Source organism: Coffea arabica, chromosome 9c (genome assembly GCF_036785885.1).
Source record: "Coffea arabica cultivar ET-39 chromosome 9c, Coffea Arabica ET-39 HiFi, whole genome shotgun sequence".
NCBI lineage: Eukaryota > Viridiplantae > Streptophyta > Magnoliopsida > Gentianales > Rubiaceae > Coffea > Coffea arabica.
Genome location: NC_092326.1, coordinates 12,331,920 through 12,354,562, shown reverse-complemented (window position 1 = coordinate 12,354,562; position 22,643 = coordinate 12,331,920). Strand labels below are relative to the sequence as shown.

The 22,643-nt window shown below is 43.5% G+C and overlaps 1 protein-coding gene across 1 annotated transcript; it reads right to left on the bottom strand.

The window, feature by feature from the left end:
• Positions 1-4,130: 4,130 nt before the first annotated feature.
• Positions 4,131-9,124, bottom strand: LOC140014119 (uncharacterized). Its single transcript, XM_072064519.1, has 5 exons — positions 8,234-9,124; positions 7,198-7,792; positions 6,956-7,035; positions 6,081-6,529; positions 4,131-4,290 (listed from the first exon to the last, which is right to left on the bottom strand). Exons 1-5 carry the CDS (start codon positions 9,122-9,124, stop codon positions 4,131-4,133), a joined length of 2,175 nt encoding a protein of 724 aa, XP_071920620.1.
• Positions 9,125-22,643: the final 13,519 nt, after the last annotated feature.

Here is a 22,643-nt window from a genome sequence, read left to right as displayed (position 1 = left end):
ATTGTTCATAGGTTAGATTGGCCCAATATATCTTACTGTCTGTTCTTCGGAATCCACTTTCGGGTCAAACTAAATAACTGTTCAACTTCGAACCTTCACTACAAAGTTCATCAATGCCGTTTACCTTGAACTATCACGCTATTTGCTTGTTAATTCTACACTATGACAAACGGGGGCAATGAATGGATGAAATGCCTTTAAAGTTTGAGAGTTGGACGTTCGACCCAGGAGGTCGGCATAGCTTAAAGCTTTAAGGTCTGATGTTCGGCCCAGGAGGTCGACACACCGTTTCGGCTGTTAGAATTCGGTTTGGTAATTTAGTTTGATAGTGCCCAGGTTTGTTGTCCTTGACAATTTGGTTGTTAGCTTAAAGCTTGATAGATGCTCAACCCGAGAGGTCGGCACGCCGCTTTGGTGGATCAATTTGATGTTTGACCCAAGAGGTCGGCATGCCGCTTCGATTGTTAGAGTTTGGGGCAAGCGAAAATTGGAAGCCAAAATTAGATAGTTTCATTCAATACCATTTCATATGTACACTCGAAACCTACCTACTGCAAAGCCTACCGAGCTATTAAAAACAAATTAAAAAAAGAGAAGAAAAGCACAGCTTGGCCTCTAACCCCTAAGCCACTGGTTTCTTCCCGGAAGCCCTGCCGGGAGCCTCACCCTCTTCCAAGGGAATCTTCGCGAGCTCGGCTCCCACGTCGCTCCTGCCCACCAGATCCTTTAGAGCATGTCCTTTGGAATACCCGTCGAAGAGATAGTCTACCTTCTCCTCGGCGGCAGGATTGTAGTCCTTGAATGCGACCAAATCGAAGCCAGGAAGGCTGAATCCCTTCACCTGGTCCAAGGCTCGCGTGAAGCCGACCTGAAAGATGGGTTGGTTGAGGAGGGCGACGTCTTCGGCAAACTGTTCGAAGGAGTTGAGCTCCCGAACAGCCTTCCCACGCTCCCGGCTGACGGTGCCGGATAGCTCAATGGCGTGGTTCGCCCTCAACTTCTCCACGCCCCCCTCTCTTGGTCCAACTCTGACCTGGTGGAGGCGAGCTGGACTTGAGCCGTTTCCAGCTCCTTCTCGATTTTGCCCAACTTGGCCTTTAGGGAGTCTGTCTCCTTAAGGGTGTGGGCAAGCCTCTGCTCAGTCTCCCGATTCTTTTTCTGTAATTTCCCCAAGTCGGGAGACAATTCGGAGAAGTGGGTCGCCAGGGCAGTCCCAGCGGCATTGGCTTGAGGAATGGAAAGGGAAATTAGCGTACTACAGGATTTAACCGGAAAGCAGAGACACAAGTGGCCTAAGGGGTAGGGAGCTTACTTAGGCTTGGGCGGTGTAGTACATATCCTGGAGCTCGAACAGACTGGCCAGCTCCATCCATCTCTTGTCACACGGGAGGATCGAGCCCGCTACCAACTCGCGAGCCACCTCAAGAAACTGTGCTCGGTCGTTGATGGAGAGTCCCCACGACGAGTAGAAGCGCTGGGGGTCATGCATGGAAGGGGCCGGACCTGGCTTCACGGGGGCCACATGGTGAAAATGCCACAGGCTGGGGGGTGGCGTCTCCCGTGTGTGCTCCTCCGCGGAGCCAACCCCCAGGTGGATTGGACCTGCCTGGGGGGCGCCCCCCGACGTTAGCAGGAGAGGGGGTTGTGTTGGAGTTGGCGCGAGCCTCTTCTCAGACTGGGAGGGCTCATCCTCTCGGCCCCTCTTCTGCCTGGTCGCTTTCTTCTTGCTGGCGACCTACTTGGTGGGGGACGAAGAGTGGGATGCTTCCTTCTGGGGAGCCGAACTGCCCCCAGGAGTCAGAGATGCCTCAGAGGCCTTCTTGGCAGCCTCTGGCTGCGGAGTGGGGGATGCCATGTCGGAGGGCGTGCCCAAAAGCTTGGAAAGCCTTCTCACTGCAGCAAACACCACCAGATTAGTAAAAACAAGTTAGTGAAAAAAAAAGAAGGCAACGGACAACGGGAGCACAGAGGCGGCATTATAGGTGTCATAGTTGATGGGGAAGGGCACCACTCCTCCAGGGGACCCGGACAACGTCCCCATCAGTTTGGCCGCAGATATCTTCTCGGTAGAGAACCTGGCCGCGTAGAGCTTCACCGCAGAGCTCACCCAACTGGCTGAGGGTTTCGAAGTCCAAGTCCCCCGGATAGGGGTCGGAGTTGATCTCCCCGACCTTCCATATATTATGAGGAAAATATGCAGATTTAACAAAAAAGAAACCCCCCTTCCAGTTCTTTATGGAAGAAGGGACCCCAAAGAAAAGATTTTGGGTACCCTTCCCACTCCGGACTTTATTAGTAGTTCGGCGGGAGAAGTAGTATCACCCACGAAGGGAGAGCTTAAGGGTGTAAGAGGCTCGGAAGAGAGAAAGAGAACAAGGGATGGAGCAGATTTGGCAGTAGATCAGGAATCCAATGATGATCCTGATAGAGTTGGGATGGACCTGGGTGATTCTGAACCCCCAATAGCTCAGGATCTCGGCTAAGGTTGGAGGAATGGGGAGTCAGAGCCCCGCGACCAGCTGTTCCATATAGATGGCTACGAAGCCGGAGGGAGGTCGGCTGGCTCGGTCGTTGGGACTGGCAGCCCTCGGTTCGAAAGTCAGAGGAATGGAAAAGACCTGACCAGTTCGGTGACCTCCTCGGGCGAGTGGGTGACCTCTTGCTGGTCAGGTTGACCGTAGTCGAATTCAGGATCATCCCCCTGCTCAGGAGCAGGGATCCCCTCGAAGGAATCCCTATCCTCACCTACCCCTCCCTGGGCTCCGCCAGGGGAGTCATGCAGGGACTTGGGGGAAGGAACGGAGATGGCCTGCTGGTCGAGGAGAGCATCGAGGTCGGCCACCTCCTCCAGGATATGGGCAGGAGGAGAATGGGCAGATGGAGAGCTCATAATGATTATGGGCTCGAGCAGGTTAGGGATGTGGAAGTTAGGATTAGAAGTAGAAAAAGAGGAAAGAGGAGGAGGCGAAGATGAAGATGAAGATGAAGAAGAAAGAGGAGGAGGGGAAGATGAAAATGAAGACAAAGAGGAGATAAGGATCTTAAGGGTTCTACGATGGACAGGGACCCGAGATACTGTGGAAGTGACGCCGGATTGATCCGACATAAAAAGCAAAGGGTGCCAAGGGGAAAAAGAGAGCGAAGGAGGAAGGAAAAGAACTTACTGGTAAATGGAATGGGAAAAGATGAAGGAACCGCCGGAATCTAGGCACTGCGGGCCGAAAGTCTTGCCGCTGGAATTTTCAGGAGTAAGAAAATACGCGAAGTAAGGAAAATGGCAAATAGAGTCGGAAGAAATCTGGTAACCCTTATTTATAGGGAGTAAAATGGGGGAAAAACGGCTGCTTGAAATTGAACCACCCCCATGTGAACGCATTTAAAAGCAATACGGGAACCAAAGAGACGCGACAGTTGAAAGGACGCGAGCGCAGCTTTTCAGGAGCTAGCACTGTACCGGAGGTGACCATGGCAGAGCAGGGCGACACCGGTCTCCCATGTAGCAGGGGACGTAGATTAGGTCTGTTTGGAGGTCCTACCTAATCTAGGGGGCTAGTGCAGAGGCCCGTCCCAAGCCTAGGCACGTGGCAGCCCAGGAAGACTAGAGCCGAGCTTGGACCCCAGGCCCATGAGAACTGCCCTGGGGCACACCGCCGCTAGGGTTTCAAAGGCTTCCAGAGAACAATCCCGCAGAGGGTGGGGAGAATCCCTCTCAACGCGGGATTGACACTATTTCAGGCAGATCCCGAAATGTACGGAGGTCGGACTCTCGAGTAGGTATAAATGATAACGCACACCAACGGCACAAGGTACGCTCATTATTAGAAAATTGCTCCCGACTGTTTTACTTCCCGTGAATTCCATACAGAGGAAGTCTAACTTGACCGTCGGAGTGCCCCCGGGGACAACCTCGGGGCTCCCCTGCTAGTCACCCCAGAGTTATTTTCTTGTTTGTTTTGCAGGGTTTGGACACGCTCTGCTCATCAGCACACCGAGCTCAGCAGGTTAGCTCGGTCTGGGGAAGCTCAGCGCTTCCTCACATGTCAACATTCATTCTTGAAGGATGAAAATAAACATGTTTGGCCAGAGTACTTAGTTTGTATTGTTATGAAAACCTACATATGGATGTCAAGCTATGCAAATTGAGACCACTTTTTAGAGTTGGAAAAAACCTGATTGTAATGCTTCATTGCTTTTAAAGCATCAAAAGTAAGAATTTTTTCAGCAAGATCACCAAACACTCGAACTGTTATTGCTCCACTTTCATCAATCAAATCAACATCGCATTGACACCTGAATAAGCATAAACATGGCAATGAACAAAAGCATTAGAAGAGTGATACATGACTAATATAGGAAAAAGTATAATGTGAGACGGATCTAAACGAACACCAAGTTGAGTGGATTTGCGGAACTTTGACCCTGCTAAAATCACAAGCCACGAACTAAGGAGAATCCTTAACCCAAGACTAGCCAGTTTAGTGAACCAAAGTATATTTAGAAGAATGCCACAACCAAGGAGACTACTTGATTGATAAGTTCGATGAACAACTTGAGATTAATTCTCAAGTATTCAAAGGAAATTCTCTTGAAGCAAGAGAGAGTGAATAAACTCACGAATATTTTATAAAATCTGAATTGACCTTAATGAATGAAAACCTAGGCTATATATAGCCTTACATGACTCAAACCCTAGAATGTCCAATGGACGACCTTGCCCTTCATTAAGGGTAAAATATCTAACAACTAATTGGCTAAATTAAGACTCTAAAATTCGGCCAAAGTGAAATGGAAATTGACCGAAATTATTAATGCTAACAAACAACTAATAATGGTAACGAAAACCCTAATTAGCAATCTAGCACTTAGCAATCTAGAACTCTGTGGACTAGTCTTCACTTGGGTCTTCCATTTGAAGGAAAGTGTATAGAGTAGTTTCTCCATTATGTAACCCTTCAATGGACCTCAAGTCATCACCAACTCGTTCTTGAATCGTGCAAACAAGAGCTTGAAGTGATTCTTGAATTCTCCTAGCACGCGCTCTTGTAATTGGACCACTGGGTATTTGCATGACTTGAGCACTAGAAGTTTGAGCAGTCTTGAGCCCCTCCTCATTAGTCCCCTCCTCTTGAAAGCGATTTGTCCTCAAATCAAACTCATCGTCTGCATGAAAAGGACTCAAATCAGATACATTAAAAGTAGCATGTACCCCATACTCACCTGGAAGTTCAAGTTTGTAGGCATTGTCATTTATACACTCAAAGACTTGGAATGGACCATCTCCCCGTGGAAGTAGCTTACTACGCCGTTGGACTGGGAACCTCTCTTTGCGCATGTGTATCCATACCCAATCGCCAGGCTCAAAGACCATCTGGCGGCGCCCCCTGTTGGCACTTTGGATGTATTGAAGTGTACGCTTCTCGATGTTGGCTCTCACCTTAGTGTGTAACTCACGTACATATGCAGCTTTATTCTTACCATCCAAGTTAACTCTCTCATGAACAGGTAAAGGAGTTAAATCCAAAGGTGTGAGAGGGTTAAAGCCATACACAATTTCAAACGGCGAATAATGGGTAGTAGAATGAACAGTGCGATTGTATGCAAATTCCACATGTGGTAAGCAGTCTTCCCAAAATTTAATGTTCTTTTTAATAATTGCGCGTAATAGGGTAGATAAAGTCCTATTAACCACTTCGGTTTGACCATCAGTTTGTGGGTGATTAGAAGTAGAAAATAGCAATTTAGTACCTAGTTTACACCACAAAGTTTTTCAAAAATAGCTAAGGAATTTGGCGTCCCTATCTGAAACAATAGTGCGTGGCATGCCATGTAATCTAACTATCTCACGAAAGAATAAATCTGCAACATGCTTAGCATCATCTGTTTTAAGACAAGGAATAAAATGAGCCATTTTGGAGAAGCGGTCAACTACCACATAGATTGAATCATGTCCTTTTCTAGTCCTAGGTAGACCAAGCACAAAATTCATCGACAGATCAACCCATGGTGCATGTGGAATAGGCAAAGGTGTATAGAGACCATAAGGGTGTACCTTTGATTTAGCTTGGTGACAAGTCACACACCTTTCAATGTGCCTTTCCACGTCACTCCTCATGCGGGGCCAGAAGAAATGCTCTTGGAGAATCATCAAGGTCTTGGCAATGCCAAAATGCCCCATTAAACCACCTCCATGAGCTTCCCTTACTAGGAGCGTGCGCATGGAGCTCTTGGGAATGCAAAGCTTGTCTTTGTAGTATAAGAACCCCTGAGAGATGAAATAATGCTCACGAGAGTGTCGTGGCAAAGAGTTAAAAATCTCACCAAAATCTGAGTCAGTTGCATAAAATTCTTTAAGGAATTCAAACCCAAGCAACTTAGCATCTAATGTAGTGATAAGGGTATGCCTTCTCGAGAGTGCATCAGCCACTACATTCGTCTTACCTGCCTTGTATTTGATCACAAAGGTAAAACTGTCAATGAATGTAATCCATCGTGCATGTCGCTTACTCAACTTGTCTTGGGATTTGATATGCTTGAGCGACTCATGGTCGGTGTGCAAGACAAACTCACGAGGGCGTAGGTAATGTTGCCATGTTTGGAGAGCCCATACCAAGGCCATTAGTTCCTTATCATAGGTGGAGTAGTTGAGAGCAGCTCCATTCAACTTCTCGCTAAAGTAGGCAACCGGGCGACCCTCTTGGAGTAGAACAGCTCCAATACCTATACCAGAAGCATCACACTCTACTTCAAAAGCTTTGTCAAAATTAGGTAAACTAAGAACAGGTGCATGTGTGAGCTTGTGTTTAAATAATTGGAAAGATTTAGCTTGTTCCTCTCCCCAATGAAATTGCACATCTTTCTTGATAATTGATGTAAGTGGTGCAGCAATTGTGCTAAAATCCTTGACAAAACGCCTATAGAAGCTTGCCAAGCCATGAAAACTTCTCACCTCACTTACATTGGTAGGGGTTGGCCATTCATTAATAGCCTTCACCTTTTCTTGATCAACATGAATTCCCTGCTCACTAACAACATAGCCTAGGAAAACCAATTGGTTTGTGCAAAATGTACACTTCTTAAGGTTAGCGTAGAGGCTTGCCTTGCGAAGTGCATCGAGGACCATTTGTAAATGCACAACATGCTCATCTAGAGTCTTACTATAGATCAAAATGTCATCAAAGTAGACAACCACAAATTTACCAATGAAGGAGCGTAAAACATGGTTCATGAGTCTCATAAAAGTACTTGGCGCATTGGTTAGCCCAAAAGGCATGACCAACCACTCAAAAAGTCCATGTTTTGTTTTAAATGCAGTTTTCCATTCATCTCCTTCCTTCATGCGTATTTGATGGTAACCACTTTTCAAATCAATCTTAGTAAAAATGATAGCACCATGTAATTCATCAAGCATGTCATCCAAACGAGGTATAGGATGGCGGTACTTTACCGTGATGGCATTAATTGCCCTACAATCAGTGCACATTCTCCACCCACCATCTTTCTTTGGAACAAGTAGAACTGGTACAGCACAAGGGCTTAGACTCTCTTGAATCCAACCCTTACTAAGCAACTCCTCCACTTGTCGTTGTTGCTCCTTGGTTTCCTCAGGATTGGTCCTATATGGTGCCTTGTTTGGAAGGGAAGATCCAGGAATGAAATCAATTTGATGTTCAATTCCTCTTAATGGAGGCAAACCAGTAGGTATATCCTCAAGAAAGACGTCTTGGTACTCCTGTAAAAGGTTAGTAATAATACTAGGCAAAGAAGCATCAGGAGCATTAGTGAATAAGGAACCCTTGCAAAATAAAATAAATAAAACCTGATTAGAATGCAAGGCCTGTCTCACGTCCTTCACCTTGGCAAGCATGCCGGATTTTCTTTCCTGTGTGGGCTCTAAGGCCGAATGAGAATGATCCAACTTGCTTGAAGAAGGGTCGGTCAATACCAATTTCTTAGCTTTGTCCTTCTTGGTGGTAACATGTGAATCATACTCTTTTTGTAGACTAACTTGATCCTCATGCACTTGTTGAGGTGTAAGAGGTGCAAGTGTAATCTTTTTACAATTATGCATGAAAGAGTATTTATTCAAGAAACCATCAAAGGTGATTCTTTTGTCAAATTGCCAAGGACGCCCTAAGAGTATATGTGCAGCTTGCATTGGTACTACATCGCACATAACATCATCTTCATACCTACCAATGCGAAAAGTAACCAAAACTTATTTGTGCACACGTACCTCCCCACTGTTGTTTAACCACTGAAGCTTGTAGGGACGGGGGTGGTCACTAGTTGGCAAGTTTAGTTTCTCCACCATCAATGCACTAGCAACATTAGTGCAACTTCCGGGATCGATCACCAAGCTGCATACCTTGTTGGTCACATGGCACCTAGTGTAAAAGATGTTGTCACGTTGAAGCTCATCTTTACTAGCTTGAGTAGCTAGTGCCCTTCTTGCTACCAATCCAACTTTGTCTTGAGTTGGAACTTCCTCTATCTCATCTTCCTCTTCAACCAAGGGAGGCATGTCGTTGTAATCCTCCTCTTCATCATCGGTGACAATGTCCCCATTTGGTAGGACAAGCATGGTCCTTGGATTTGGACATTGGCTTGCAATATGTCCAATTCCTTGACACCTCCAACATTTGGTGTCACGATTCCTAGGTTTTGAAGGTTCAATCGTCGACTTTGGCACAACCTTGGAGTCGGTTTTTGCAAAAGGCGGCCGCGAGCTTGGTCCTTGATCGTGCTTCGGCCTTGTAGTGTTCCAAGCATTCGAACCTCGCTCTTCCCTTCTAAGCTGGAATGGTCGAGTAAATGTTTGTGGAGGAGGGTTATAATTTCTGGTTGCACCCCTCCTCTTGAGCCTTTGCTCAATCTTGATAGCCTTTTCCACCATATCTTCTATCTCCACATAGTATTGAAGCTCCAGTTGGTCGGCTATTTCAACCCTCAGACCATTGAGAAACCTTGCCATTGTAGCCTCTCTATCTTCTTGAATATCAGCTCTCAACATGGAGATTTCCATGTCCTTGTAGTAGTCCTCAACTGAGCGTTGACCTTGAGTCAAGGTTTGGAGTTTTTGGTACAAGTCTCTATGGTAGTGACTTGGTACAAATTGCCTCTTCATAAGCCTCTTGAGCTCAGTCCAAGTGGTTATAGGAAGTTCACCACACCTTCTCCTGCTTGTAACCACTTGTTCCCACCAAACTATGGCATAGTCGGTGAATTCGACTACGCAAGTCTCAATTTTTGTGCATCGGTGTAGTCATTACAGTCGAATACTAGTTCCACTTGACTCTCCCATTCAAGGTATGTATCCGGATCTGATTTGCCTTGGAACGGAGGTATCTTCATCTTAATCCCTTTGATTGCATCACCAATTGCTCTTGTGTTTCTCTTCGGTCTCCCTTGCCGGTAGATCTCACGGTCCGAATCGGCATTGGAGTCACTAGATTCCTCCAGGGCGGATTTTCCCTTAGATTTCCTAGATGAACTTAGGTGATCAATCTACTCATGGATCGTTTCCAGTCTTTGGTCCAGTCTCCTCTGCATTTCCTTCCACATAGCATCCATTTTAAGTGATAGCTGAGCAATGGTAAGTTCATTTTCCTGAGACATGGTGAAACCTGCAAAACTTGACAAATTGTTAGTAGAAAATGTCTCACTTGCTCCCTTAAGTGTTTCACTCCTCTGGTGTTTTCACTCAAGTGTTATGTCACTCTAATGCTCTTACCACTTCACTCCTCAAGCCACTTGGTTGTTCCCTTTGAAGAAATCAGAAATTTCTCAAGGAAATCCAATCAAACTTGAATCAAATAGCTCCCAATTGTATCAAAAGAACAAGGAACAAAAGTAGAAACGGAAAACTCAAGTAATGAATTTTGACAAGGAGTGGAACGAGGCAAAAAAAATTGTCCACGCACAATGAGGGAGTTTCCCAAGTGTTTTAATTAATTTCCTAATTGATTTTTTGGGAATCAAGTTAGGTGTTGGATTTATTTGGAAAATTCCTTAAAGTCGGCTAACCAGATCAGGGTTATTTCCAAAAAATGTTCCAGATCTCCTTCTCCTTATTCCTTTCCTAAAGTCGGCTGGTCACCCAAGTGCAAAACAGATTTTGGTAGCTTCCTAGTCCAACCGAAACTGTTATCTAAAAATTCCAGAATTCTGCTTCTAACAAACCCTACATAAAACTCGGCTATACTACCCTGTCCTTGCCCCCAATTTTATTCCTTACTCCGTCCTCAAAGAACAAGTAATTCGGCCCCTCCCCTTCGCACCACACGCGGACAGATTGGACTGTTGGTCCTAGACAATGGCGTCACAAGGTAATGTAAGCGATGTTACACAAGAACTTCCCAAGCGGCTTGCCCAAGAAACTCCCCAGAATTTTATTCCTAAACCAAGGAGGCCCTGTATGGATGCAAGAGCGTACAAGAAGCTATTTGTGCGAAGAGAGGTACAGGTCTTCAAGAATCAAGATGATCAAAAAACTCAAAAGGTGACACAAATAATCAAGACTCAAGGCGCTGAAGATTTTCAAGAAGAAGTTGGTCAGAATTTTTAAACCCTTCCTTTGCCTTAGATTTCTGTTTTTGCGGCTTAAATTCAAGAAACAAAGTGTAGCAATTCAGGTCTTGGCAATAAAGAACACAATTTCCTTTTCTTTCTTGTCACCCGCGCAATTCCTCTTTCTTTGTTCCTTTTTTTTCTTTTTTTTTGACTCTAAGAACACACAATTACTCGGCTGTTTGTGGGTAAAATTCTAGAATGTAATGTTAAACCAAAGTTCTCCTTCAATCCCCCAATAACTATAAAAAATTCGAGACTTCAAGATTAGTTCAAGAAACTCAAGAACCCTAGATTATTGCAGTCCCTCCTCAAGATTCCAACCCCCAAACAAGTTTAACCACAAAAATCAGTTTAGGAGATTAATGAAAACAACTTGGGTAACAACTAAAAGCTGGAACAAATTTGACACGAAACTTGCGCCCAAGGAAAACCCTAGTTGCAAGTGAAACCCTAGCCGTCGCAGAAATTGTTTTGTTTTGTTTTTTTAATATTCAAACACAGCTCGGTTACACTTGAAAGCAGGCTTCAAGTCAGAATCACACAACCAGGTAATGCATGAAGTGTATGCGAAGCAAAAGAAATCAAAGAACGACGCAACAAGAACAAACAAAGGCGGAGAGAAAATTTTTTTTTTGTAATAACAATCGGACTTGACACCAAGATAAACACGACCAGTTTTGCAAGATAAAATTTACTAGAAAGCTTACGAACAACTCAACGGGATATACTTGATGTCGTCGACTAGCTCTGGATACCAACTGATGTGAGACGGATCTAGACGAACACCAAGTTGAGTGGATTTGCGGAACTTTGACCCTGCTATAATCACAAGCCTTGAACTAAGGAGAATCCTTAACCCAAGACTAGCCAGTTTAGTGAACCAAAGTATATTTAGAAGAATGCCACAACCAAGGAGACTACTTGATTGATAAGTTCGATGAACAACTTGAGATTAATTCTCAAGTATTCAAAGGAAATTCTCTTGAAGCAAGAGAGAGTGAATAAACTCACGAATATTTTATAAAATCTGAATTGACCTTAATGAATGAAAACCTAGGCTATATATAGCCTTACATGACTCAAACCCTAGAATGTCCAATGGACGACCTTGCCCTTCATTAAGGGTAAAATATCTAACAACTAATTGGCTAAATTAAGACTCTAAAATTCGGCCAAAGTGAAATGGAAATTGACCGAAATTATTAATGCTAACAAACAACTAATAATGGTAACGAAAACCCTAATTAGCAATCTAGCACTTAGCAATCTAGAACTCTGTGGACTAGTCTTCACTTGGGTCTTCCGTTTGAAGGAAAGTGTATAGAGTAGTTTCTCCATTATGTAACCCTTCAATGGACCTCAAGTCATCACCAACTCGTTCTTGAATCGTGCAAACAAGAGCTTGAAGTGATTCTTGAATTCTCCTAGCACGCGCTCTTGTAATTGGACCACTGGGTATTTGCATGACTTGAGCACTAGAAGTTTGAGCAGCCTTGAGCCCCTCCTCATTAAAGTATAAAGTACTAGATGTAATTTAATATAGCATCGTGGTTGAGCTGTTTTTTTTTCTTTGCACGAAGCACACAAAAAATAGTTCAATGACATGCCAATGTAGTGCAATTGCCTTTTTTGCAACTCATATACCAATATTTCTACAAGGTGTGTTTGAAGGAGAATTGTCCTGCCACCGAGATTTACTGAAACATAAAAAAATTACTGCATTTAGAAAAATATGAAATGTAAAATGAAAGCGTCACTGTTTTCCACTTTTTATGAGAAAAATATATTGGCACTCTTTTTTTCTTTTAATAATAAAATTTTATTAAACTTGGAAAGCTTGAGGAGTACAAAGCTCAAAAACACGCAGATAAGGAAAAAGAACCCTATCGAGATTTACTATCCCTTAAACAAGGCATGGCAGGTTGTTGGAACGGTAGGAAGTAGAGACGTGGCTGGTACTGGTGATCCAAGCAAGAGCATCCGCAGCTAAGTTGACTTCTCTGTAACCATGGGAGAAAAGGAATTGTCCAAAATGGGAGGCAGACCAGATTTGGCGGACAACACTATCAATCCGCCATGGACACTTGGCCCTCCTTTGAATCACCTCTAGTAGCACCTTGGAATCCATCTCCACTAAAACATGGGATTGACCAAGCGAAATGCACACAGTAAGCCCTTCCAAAAGAGCTACGCTTCAGCCTCTAGGTTAGTGCACTGACCACAATATATGGAAAAAGCTGTAATTACATGACTTGAGTTGTCTCGTAGCACATCCCCTCCACCTGAGTGCTCCCAAGCGAGGACCTGTCTACGTTCAACTTAGTAAAAGGAAATGGTGGCACCTACCAAGTAAGGGTCTTGACCAACCAGTGTCTCCTTGGTGTGAGAAAAGGAACCAAGCCTATGGTAAGGAGCTTAGCATCGGAGTCCTTCTTATATGCCAAAGTCCAAGCAAGCATATTGCTTGTACTTCAGTGATGACACGACGACGGAGCATAACAGTCGAGACAACTACTCCCTCATAAAACTGGAGCTTTCTAGCTTTCCAAATTTCCCAACAAATGATAGATGGCAAGACACGCAGCAGATAGCCCATCGCAGAAGTGGTAGAAGAAAGACCTGTCGCTTTGTGTGCTCAGAATGTCGGAATGTCCAGTAGATGTCCAAAGAATGACCAGAGATCATTAGCTTGCACAAAAAGAGCATTTTGAGGGCAAATGAAACCTAACCTTTGAAGGACGTCAGACAATGGTATCGCAGAATTCAAAAGCCGCCACATGAAGATCAATATTCTTGGCGGGTTGTGAGAGCTCCAAATGAAACACCATGAACTCATTATCAGTTTCTTATGCCGAATGAGATTATAAGCAGATGATATTAAGAAGCCTCCCGATGCCACTGTGAGTCCATTCTAGCTTGTCCTTCATGCCAGTGCATAGGGAAAGCCATCTTATATTAGTCTCTTGGGCCGCAGAGATAAACGGCAATAGTGTCTTGATTTGGCAAGCACCATTATGGAAAAGATCTGAAATGCGAGCATCAGGTGAAGGGATGGGCGATGAGGAAACAACAAGAGGGCCATCGTCAAGCCAATTCTCAAACCAGAATGACAACAAACCATCACGAACCAACATATGGGAGTTATCCCCCACTATTGGTCTTGCACGCAACATTCTCTTCCATATTCAAGAGTCCACCTGCTAACTGCTCACAAGAGAGGCATGGTCGGTGCCATTGATGTATTTAGAGGCTATAAACTCAGCCTAGAGGGAAGATTGAGACCGAAATCTCAACCAAAGTTTACAATCAAAGGCCAAGCAAACATCCTCAAGTCTTCGAAACCCAAGGCCATTTTCTTCCACTGAGCAGCACAGTTTATCCCATGAAAACTAGTGCCGCTTACGTATCTTGTCCGAAGCACCCAAAAAAAATCTAGACATTAGTTTCTTCAACTTGTTCAAAACCTGTTTCGCAGGGTCAAGAGCAGCCATGGTATTTAACGGGATGGTAGCTAGAACATGTTTAATCAGTAACATTCTTCCGCCAATGGGCAAAAGCCTACCCTGCCACCCTGCGAGACGCTTGTTAATCTTATCCACAAGCGGTTGAAAATATACTGCTTTTGTCCTTCCCCTGAATAGCTTACTGTGACAGCCCCACCTCCCCCTAAGGCGAACCAAAGGGTTCGGCGGACCGCCTGCCCAGCTCTCACCGGGACTCAGTCGTTAACTTCAATCAAATCCGGAATACATCCATAGGAATAGCATAACAAAATCCAAAACTTAAGCGAAACTTATATACATTGCTATCTCAAAGGGAAATACAACCATCGAATATACAAAGGTTCTCAATTCACCCTACAACCAGCCCGTGCCAAGCACTAAGGCGAGAACCATTACCAAAAACAAAGAGCTAGACCAAGCTAGTCTATACCAATCTCTCATCCTTGCGTGCCTTCCCTTGTTAAGGAAAACAAAACTAAAGGGATGAGCTAAAAGCTCAGTGAGGTTCCGAACACATAATCAAATAATCAATCCAATACATTAAACATAAAGCATCAATAATTCAAGAGACATTTACCATGGAAAGCGATATTAACACATACATTAAAAGGATACGGGCTCACAAGGAGCCATTTGTTCGTTCGTTCCTTCGTTCTCCTGACCTTTCCCTTTATTCCTCCGATCGTTTGAAAATGAAATTTTGTAAGTAAAACCCCTCGTTCATTCGTTTGTTCATTTCATTCACCCCCTCCTGGACGTTGGCCAGGCTCCACCAACCTACAAGGTAATACTCGAGTATACCAACGTTCACACCCAGGGTCACCATATCGCCCGACCGAGTCCGCTTCTGGCTCGAGTCGATCAGTAACGAAGGGCAGGGCCCAATTCAGCCAAAAGGCTTACATCATGCACAACTAATGTATTAATCATTAAATCATTTAAAATTTCACATTTCATTTAGGTCGAGCGCGATAAAGTACACGCTCGTCTAGAAAATTTGTTTTGGAAATCGTTGAAAATACTTAACACATTTTCAAACAACAACAACAAGTCATGAAATCAAGGAGAATATAACAAATAAGGAACACTCACATATGTAGGCAAAACAACGTGCAAAATATCCTTCCGGATATTATCCTCAGTCACCGAGAAAACCTAAGATTAAACGAGAAAGAATATTACAGCTCATCTAGCGCAACCAATTAGGTGAAATCAAAGAAACTCGACAAATGATGAGTGGAACGTATAAAAAGACTTTAAAGTGAAACGAGGACATTTGGACCCGTGGACAAAAATAACTAGGGTTTCATAGTCCAAACGTAAAACCCAACTCAAAAGGTTATAAAATTTTCCAATGGAAACAGTTGAACCAAAGGCAAGTCGGAATCCAGCTAGGTAGGTTAAGAAATACTATTTTCGGGATCGTTTATATGGTTCAAAATCATCTCATATCTAAGTAGATATTATAGACTAAATGTCTTAATGAAATCCATGAAAAAGGGAGGACAAAATACCCAAGAAAACCCTAAACCACTCCTTTTTATTTGGTAAGCGTAAGTAAACATTTGGAGTTTCCAATTGAAGAAGGATCATGTTTTAAGATGGAAAACGGTCATAGTATTTGCCAAACGAAAATATACAAATTCAAATAGAAACTTAGCCCTCGAGCGAAAATTTGGGCAGCACGCCCTTTGTATTTACCTATTTTTCCAGCCATTTATGGTTTCATTGTTTTCCTCAATCAATCCCAAAGTCACACACAATATCATCTCATTTCAATAGCCATTCCATAGGCTCAACATCATATAAGTACAAAAATCAAGCTAACAACATGTGCGGAAATGAAGTTTAACAAAAGATAGATTTGACGGGTTTTACGTAACGGACACATCTGAAGCTACGCTTATCGGATTGTGATGTAATTTATACCGTTTTGAAGCTAAGACAGAGGGCTACAATTTTGATGAAGACCACTTAGTCCAGTTCTCACCCTAACTAGGTCAAATTTACCAAAATAATTCCAGATTTTCCAGTTCAAAATTCACTGAGGAAATCAACTAGCAGTCCTGCTTTATTCACTCATATCTCAGCACACACAACTCCAATTCAGGTAATTCCAAAGCCATTTGAAATATAAGATACAAGGCTATAATTCTTAAGAAGACATCATCAACCAATTCGATAATATTCCTGGTCAAACTAACCAATTACATAAGCTGATTATCAGTTTCGAACAGAAACAGGGAAGCAGGGGTATTTTGGTCTTTTCATATGCTACATTGCTCCGATTGAGCTAAAACTTTACAGGCAGCTAGTTAACACCATTGGGTACAACTTTAATGTTTTAACCTAAGCTTGATTCGGCCTCTAACATGCTCAAATAAAACCGAACAGAACAGGGTCATTCAAAACCCTAACCCGGAATTTCCATAATACTACTTCCAACCATGAAATATGCTCATAAACTACCAAAACTACAACTTTAAACCACTAACTAGGAATTAATTGAAGTAAAGAAGAGGTTCTTGACAAAATACCTTATCTCCCTATGAAAGATGGTAGCTTAAGTTTTGTCCTCCAAAAATAACTCCACAAACACCTTGGAAACTACTTGGAAAGTAAGTTTTATGGAGTAGTTTGCAAATTAATCGGTTGAAACTCAAGATTTGGGCAAGCAATTGAAGTGGAAGATGAAGAACTCTCTTGGTTTCTCTCTCACTAATTTTGGCCAAAGGAGACAAGAAAATGAATGACTTTTGGTCAAAAATCTGATTTTAGTAAAGTTACCAATCTTGGTCAAAATTCCAACTTCTAATAGCATAGTGACACTTGGCTCCTTTTAGGGTTTTAAGCTTATCCTTTTGTCTACCAATGGTAATTTATCTAGCTAACTTTCAATTGTCTCCTAGCACCTTGTAAAATAATAATACTTAGCACAAAAATCACTTAATCACCAAAATTTTATCGCACTAGCGGGTCCCACGTCCATAACGCACTTCAAATTTAACCCGAACTAACTTATACTAGAAAAATGGTTGGAAAAACTATATTCATTTATAAAGTGTCCAAAAAATTAATGTAGTAAAATAAAATAAGGAAAATGCATGAAAAGAAATAGAATTAAATGGTATAAATTAAGAAAAATTTTACGGGTTCTCACACTTACAACCCAAGTAGTTGATCGGGAGACCTTTACGATGCATGCCTGTAATGGTGGAGACACACTGTGACCTAGCTTGCGGGCACCTTATGGAGAGGACAAAGTAGCTTTTCATCAAATTCACTTTTCGTCCTGAGCCCTGCTCATATAGAGCCAGAAAATCGATCAAACCCCTAAGAAACTTCCTTTTCGCCCTGGTAAATATGACCATGTCGTCCACAAAACTCAAATAAGAGACGCCCAAACATCCTCACGGCAACCCATAACCAGTTATCGATCCATCCAGGACCAGACAATTGAGAACTCTACTAAGCCCCTCCGAAACTAAAATAAACAAGAAAGGGGAGAGCGGGTCACCTTGTTTGAGACCTTTAGACGCTTGGAAAACCCATACGGCTTCCCATTGATCAACAATGAGAACCAACTCGCAGTCAAATTGCTCATAATCTGAGTGATGAAATGGGGATGAAAGCTATAGTGGGGCCAATACACGGGTGACACGCGTTAGCTCGGCTGTGCCACGTACGAGCTCGGCAGTAGGGATCCGATAGCTTGGACACGCCAGCTCAGGAAAAGGGAAGGCCAGCTCAGCTGGGGCCGACGCCTCTCCATGTGGTGGGCCTCATGTGCCGCGGCCATCGAGCCTTTCGGGGTTATCATACGAAACCCTAGAGAGACTCCGAACTGTAGGGGACTCCGACTCCTATATGAAAACTACTATCCACGAACCTATAAATATAGCACCACACGATGACATAAGGTACGCCATCTACAGTACTCTATACTGTTACCCTACTCATAAACTCTACTGACTTGATCGTCGGAGCTACTCCGGGGACTTCAGCCCCACCGTCGCTTTTCTTTGTAGGATAGCCCGCTCGTTTTCTCTCCTCAGCTCGATCGTTCTCAGCCAACTCGGCTCGCAGTAGCTCAATTCGGATCGCGTCTTAGGCAGTCGCATCAATTGGTGCCGTCTATGGGAATCACGTAATTCTTCTCTTGTGAATCATGCCAAGGACTAGGTCTCAGAGGAACGCTGCCGGATCCAAAGGGACTGAACGAAGGGGCCCCCAAAAGCCCCCTCAGGGTTCGACTCCTAGAGATGAGAGGACGGGGCTCTCACAAATCCTTCCTGAGCAGCTGGTTCAGACAGTGGCGAAAAACCTACCTACCTTCGAGGCAATCATGAACTATCTCAAAGGGCAGACGGGAGGTCATCATGACTAGGAGCCTAAGGTCCAAGGGGTGGAAGGGGTTGGGCTGTCAGAATCCCGAACAGGGAGTCCTAATTCCCGGCAGAAGCGGGCGCGTAGGGAGCTCATGCATGAACAGATTGAGGTTGTGGAGTCTTCCCCCAAGTACTCCCGAACTAAGCACCCGGAGCCTTTTCGAAAGTTCTCAAGGGGAGAGCTCTCCCCACGGAAAGAGCATCACCAGATACAGGACGAGCTAGACCTACTGTTGGACCCTGAGGCAAATAGGTACATTGGGAACATTGCTTCCCTCTTCGTGCCCGATATTGAGGACTACTCATTGCCTGCGAAGTTCAAAATACCGAGTATGAAATCTTACGATGCAACTACGGATCCGGAGGATCACCTGTTCGCATTCATGACGTAAATATGCCTGCAAACGATCGCGGATGCGATCAGATGCAAGACCTTTCCAATGTTCCTGGAGGGAAAGGCGCGTCAATGGTTCTAAGGACTTCCCTCGAGATCAATCCGGTCCTTCACCCAGCTCGCGCGACTGTTCTCAGCACAGTTTGTTTCGTCACGAGCCTTCTCCAAAAGCACTGCCCACCTGATGACCATCCGGCAAAGGCCCGAGGAGTCACTACGCGAGTACATGGTACGTTTCAACAACGAATCCCTCCAGATTCGTGATCGGGATGACAAGGTGGTCATGACCACCTTCATCAACGGGCTGCGTAAGCAGAAGCTATATACCGAGCTCGCGAAGAGACCTCTCAAGTCAGTTTAGGAGATGCTGGACCGAGCTCACGAGAAAGCCAATGCTGAGGAGGCCAATCGCCTGAAGAGCGTGCAGGAAAGGCTGAGGGGCGATAAACGCAGAAGGAATACCGACCAGGGAGACACGCAGCACGGCCAGGGACGAAAGAATGCCTACGACCGCTTGCCTAGGAGTCGGCCCATGGGAGGAGATAAGCCCTGAACTTCCTTCACAGTGTCTCGAGCCCAGGTTCTCGCTGTGATGGAACAAGAAGGGCTCTCCCAGCCTCTCCGACCCTTGGCTGGGGACAAAAGCAGGCGGGACCAGGGTTTGTACTGTGCGTATCATCGTGATGTGGGACACGATACGGAGGATTGCCGTTACCTCAAGAAAGACACTGAAAAGTTGATTATACGAGGCCACCTCGGACAATTCATACGTGACGAACAAACTGAACCAGAGGCAGGGGAGGCACAAACAAGAGCGCCTGGGCTACTCCCGTGACCGACCTTAGCGGCCTCGTGGCCGAACTCCCGAGCTGGAAGGTCAGAATTTGGCCGAGGTGATTAATACCATTGCAGGAGGACCAGTTGGAGAAGATAGTCATGCTGCTCGGCGGCACAATCATCCTCCTCCCAGTGGAGAGAGCTCGAGCAAATGATTGAAAATGTATGAGGAGATCATCTATGGGCCGGAAGATGCAGTACCCCTGGCCTCTAATAACCACGAGGCCATCATGATAGAGGTCATCATATGCAACTACATGGTGAAAATGGTATACATTGACAATGAAAGTGTCATCGACGTTGTGAGAACCCGTAAATTTTTTTATTTTCTAGGGTTTTATTTTAGGGTAAAAAATAAAAAAACCCCTTGTGGTAAAGCCTAATACACAGAAAAGCGCCCTATGGTTCAAAATATACAACACGACACCTCATGCTTTGAACTAAATTGTAAAGGTGGCGGAATCCGTTAAATTTAACGGAAATGACTTATTGGAACCTAAAAAAAAATTTTTTACCTAATTTTTATCAAATATACCTATTCTACCCCTTAACCCTCAATTCTCTCTATTTAGAGAATGAAACAAATGATTTTTTTGAGCTGTCTTTTGCTTAATTATATCAGGGCATTTTGGCCATTTTGTCTATTTCCGTTAAGTTTAACGGATTCCGTCACCTTTACAATTTAGTTCAAAGTATGAGGGGTCGTGTTGTATATTTTGAAACCATGGGGGACTTTTCTGTGTATTAGGTTTACCACAGGGGGCTTTTTTATTTTTTACCCTTTATTTTATTTAATCGCATGTTTTCTGTAATTTCTTTATTAGGGAAAAAGTTTCTAAATCATTTTTATGAGTAAATAGGGTTTTTAAATCATTTTTCTAGTATAAGTTAGTTCATGAGATTTTAGAAGTGGATACCGGGCGTGGGACCCACTAATGCCGGAAGTTTGGTAAAATTTGGCCAATTAGGTTAAGTTTCATATACTGGGTTTAATTTGGCAGGTGTTAAGAGATAATGAGAGGTGACTAGATGGATTGGTGTGAGAGGGACAAGAGGATAGCCATGCATTAATGGTGGTGACAAGTGTCACTTGGAGAGTAATTCTTACCTTTGACCACTATTCACTACTTTATCAATTAAAACAAAAATTGACCCAAAAATTACCCAAATTTGCAAGCTCTTGGCCGGCCCTCATAAGGAAGAAAGAAAGGAAAAGCTCTCAAAATTTCTTGCTCCAATCTTGCTCAATCTAGCAAATCAATCGTTTAAACTTCCAATTTCTCCATAAAAACCCTTAGTTTAGTGTTTGTGAGGTTATTATTGGAAGTGGTTTGGAAGAAAGTGGTGCTTAGTTGTTCCTTCTCTTGAGTTACAAGGTGAGTAGCTGAGGAACCTCTCTTTTGTTCTTGATGATGTTAAATTAGTGGCTTTTGTGAGTTAAAGAGGTGGTTTTAGAAGTTATTTCATGACTTTTGGTAGAGTTTGGTGAATTTTTATATTTATTCATGATTTTCCTGTTTTAATATGTTTAATAGTATTGGGCCATGGATGATAGCTTGGAATGGTCTAGAATGAACCGATAGTGCGTAGATTGTGGTTGTTTGTGGAAAATTTCCGCATTTGATGGAAAATTTCAGAATTAGGGTTTGAATTTGGGGCTTTTCTAGGGATTTTATATAGCACTTGTATTGGCTTTGATTATAGGGTTTTATGACTCTAACAAGGTGTATTGAGAGGTTTAAAACTTGAAATGATTTTGGTGATTGTATTTGCAAAGTAAGGGTGAAGGTGTGTAAGTTGGAACTTAGAACATTAAGGGGAAATGCCGTCCAATTGGAAGTTCTTGTGTGAGATTGGGCTTGGGTTGTTTTAAGGATAACAAGAGACCTTAGGGTTACTTAAACCCTTAGTGCCAAGTGTTTCTTATTTTATTTGCAAGTTTCCTTGGTTTGCATTAATGACTTGTAGCTTTGATTCATGACTTGTAATTGAGTCTCATTGTACTTATTTGAATGCTTTAGGGCGTGACGGTGGTCCGAGACGCTCGTCAGGTGAACAAGTGTGAAAATTATCTTTGCTTGCTTGGTGAGTGTACTACTCACTTGATTGTTACTATGTGGCTTTGTTATACTTAAAATCGATGATTTGATTGTCTAATTGCATTGTTGACTTTGATGGAGGCGAAGGTACACTTGATCACTCTGTAGACACCAAATTTTTGTTTTTTTTATTTTATTTGTTTAATTAATTTTAGCTTTATTTGTTTCAGTTTTAGGGTTTTTATTTTATTTTATTTTGTTCTATTTTATTTTATTATTTATTTTGTCTTCATACTAAATTTCAGAAAAAAGAAGAAAAAAGAAAAAGTAAAAAATGACAAGTGGGGAGGCATGTATTAGGACAAGTGTCCCTTTTATGCATTGGCCAACTAAGCACCTAAGGATTAGGTGTTAGACACTTGGAGGCCAATATTTAATGGAAAAAGAAATAACAAAAGAGGAGGAGCCGAGGGTTGGAGGCGGAGAGGTTTTGGGCGGCTAGGTTTTCGGACAGAGTTGAGGGCCGGCTAGGGGGAAACGGGAAAAAAGACCAAAGTCGTCTGAGGGGCTGGGCGGCTGAGAAAGAGAAAAACAGAAACAGAAGAGAAAGATGAGGGCGGAACAAAAAAAAGGAAAAATCTGGAAGAGAGGGCTAGGGAAAAGGGGAAGAAGAAAAAAAATAGAGGAAGAAAATAGAGGGGAGCTATGGCGGCTAGGGTTTCGATCGGCAACAAAAGCAACAAAAGAAAAGAAAGCAAAAAGAAACGGAGGGTTTCGGTGAACTGGGGAAGAAAGAAAAAGAACAATCGACGGGGAGAGGTTTGGGGGGCTGAACAAAACAGAGGATAAGGAAAGGAGACAGCGGACAAGCAAGAGGGAAGCCGTCGGGTTTGAGGCGGAGCAAAGTGGTGAT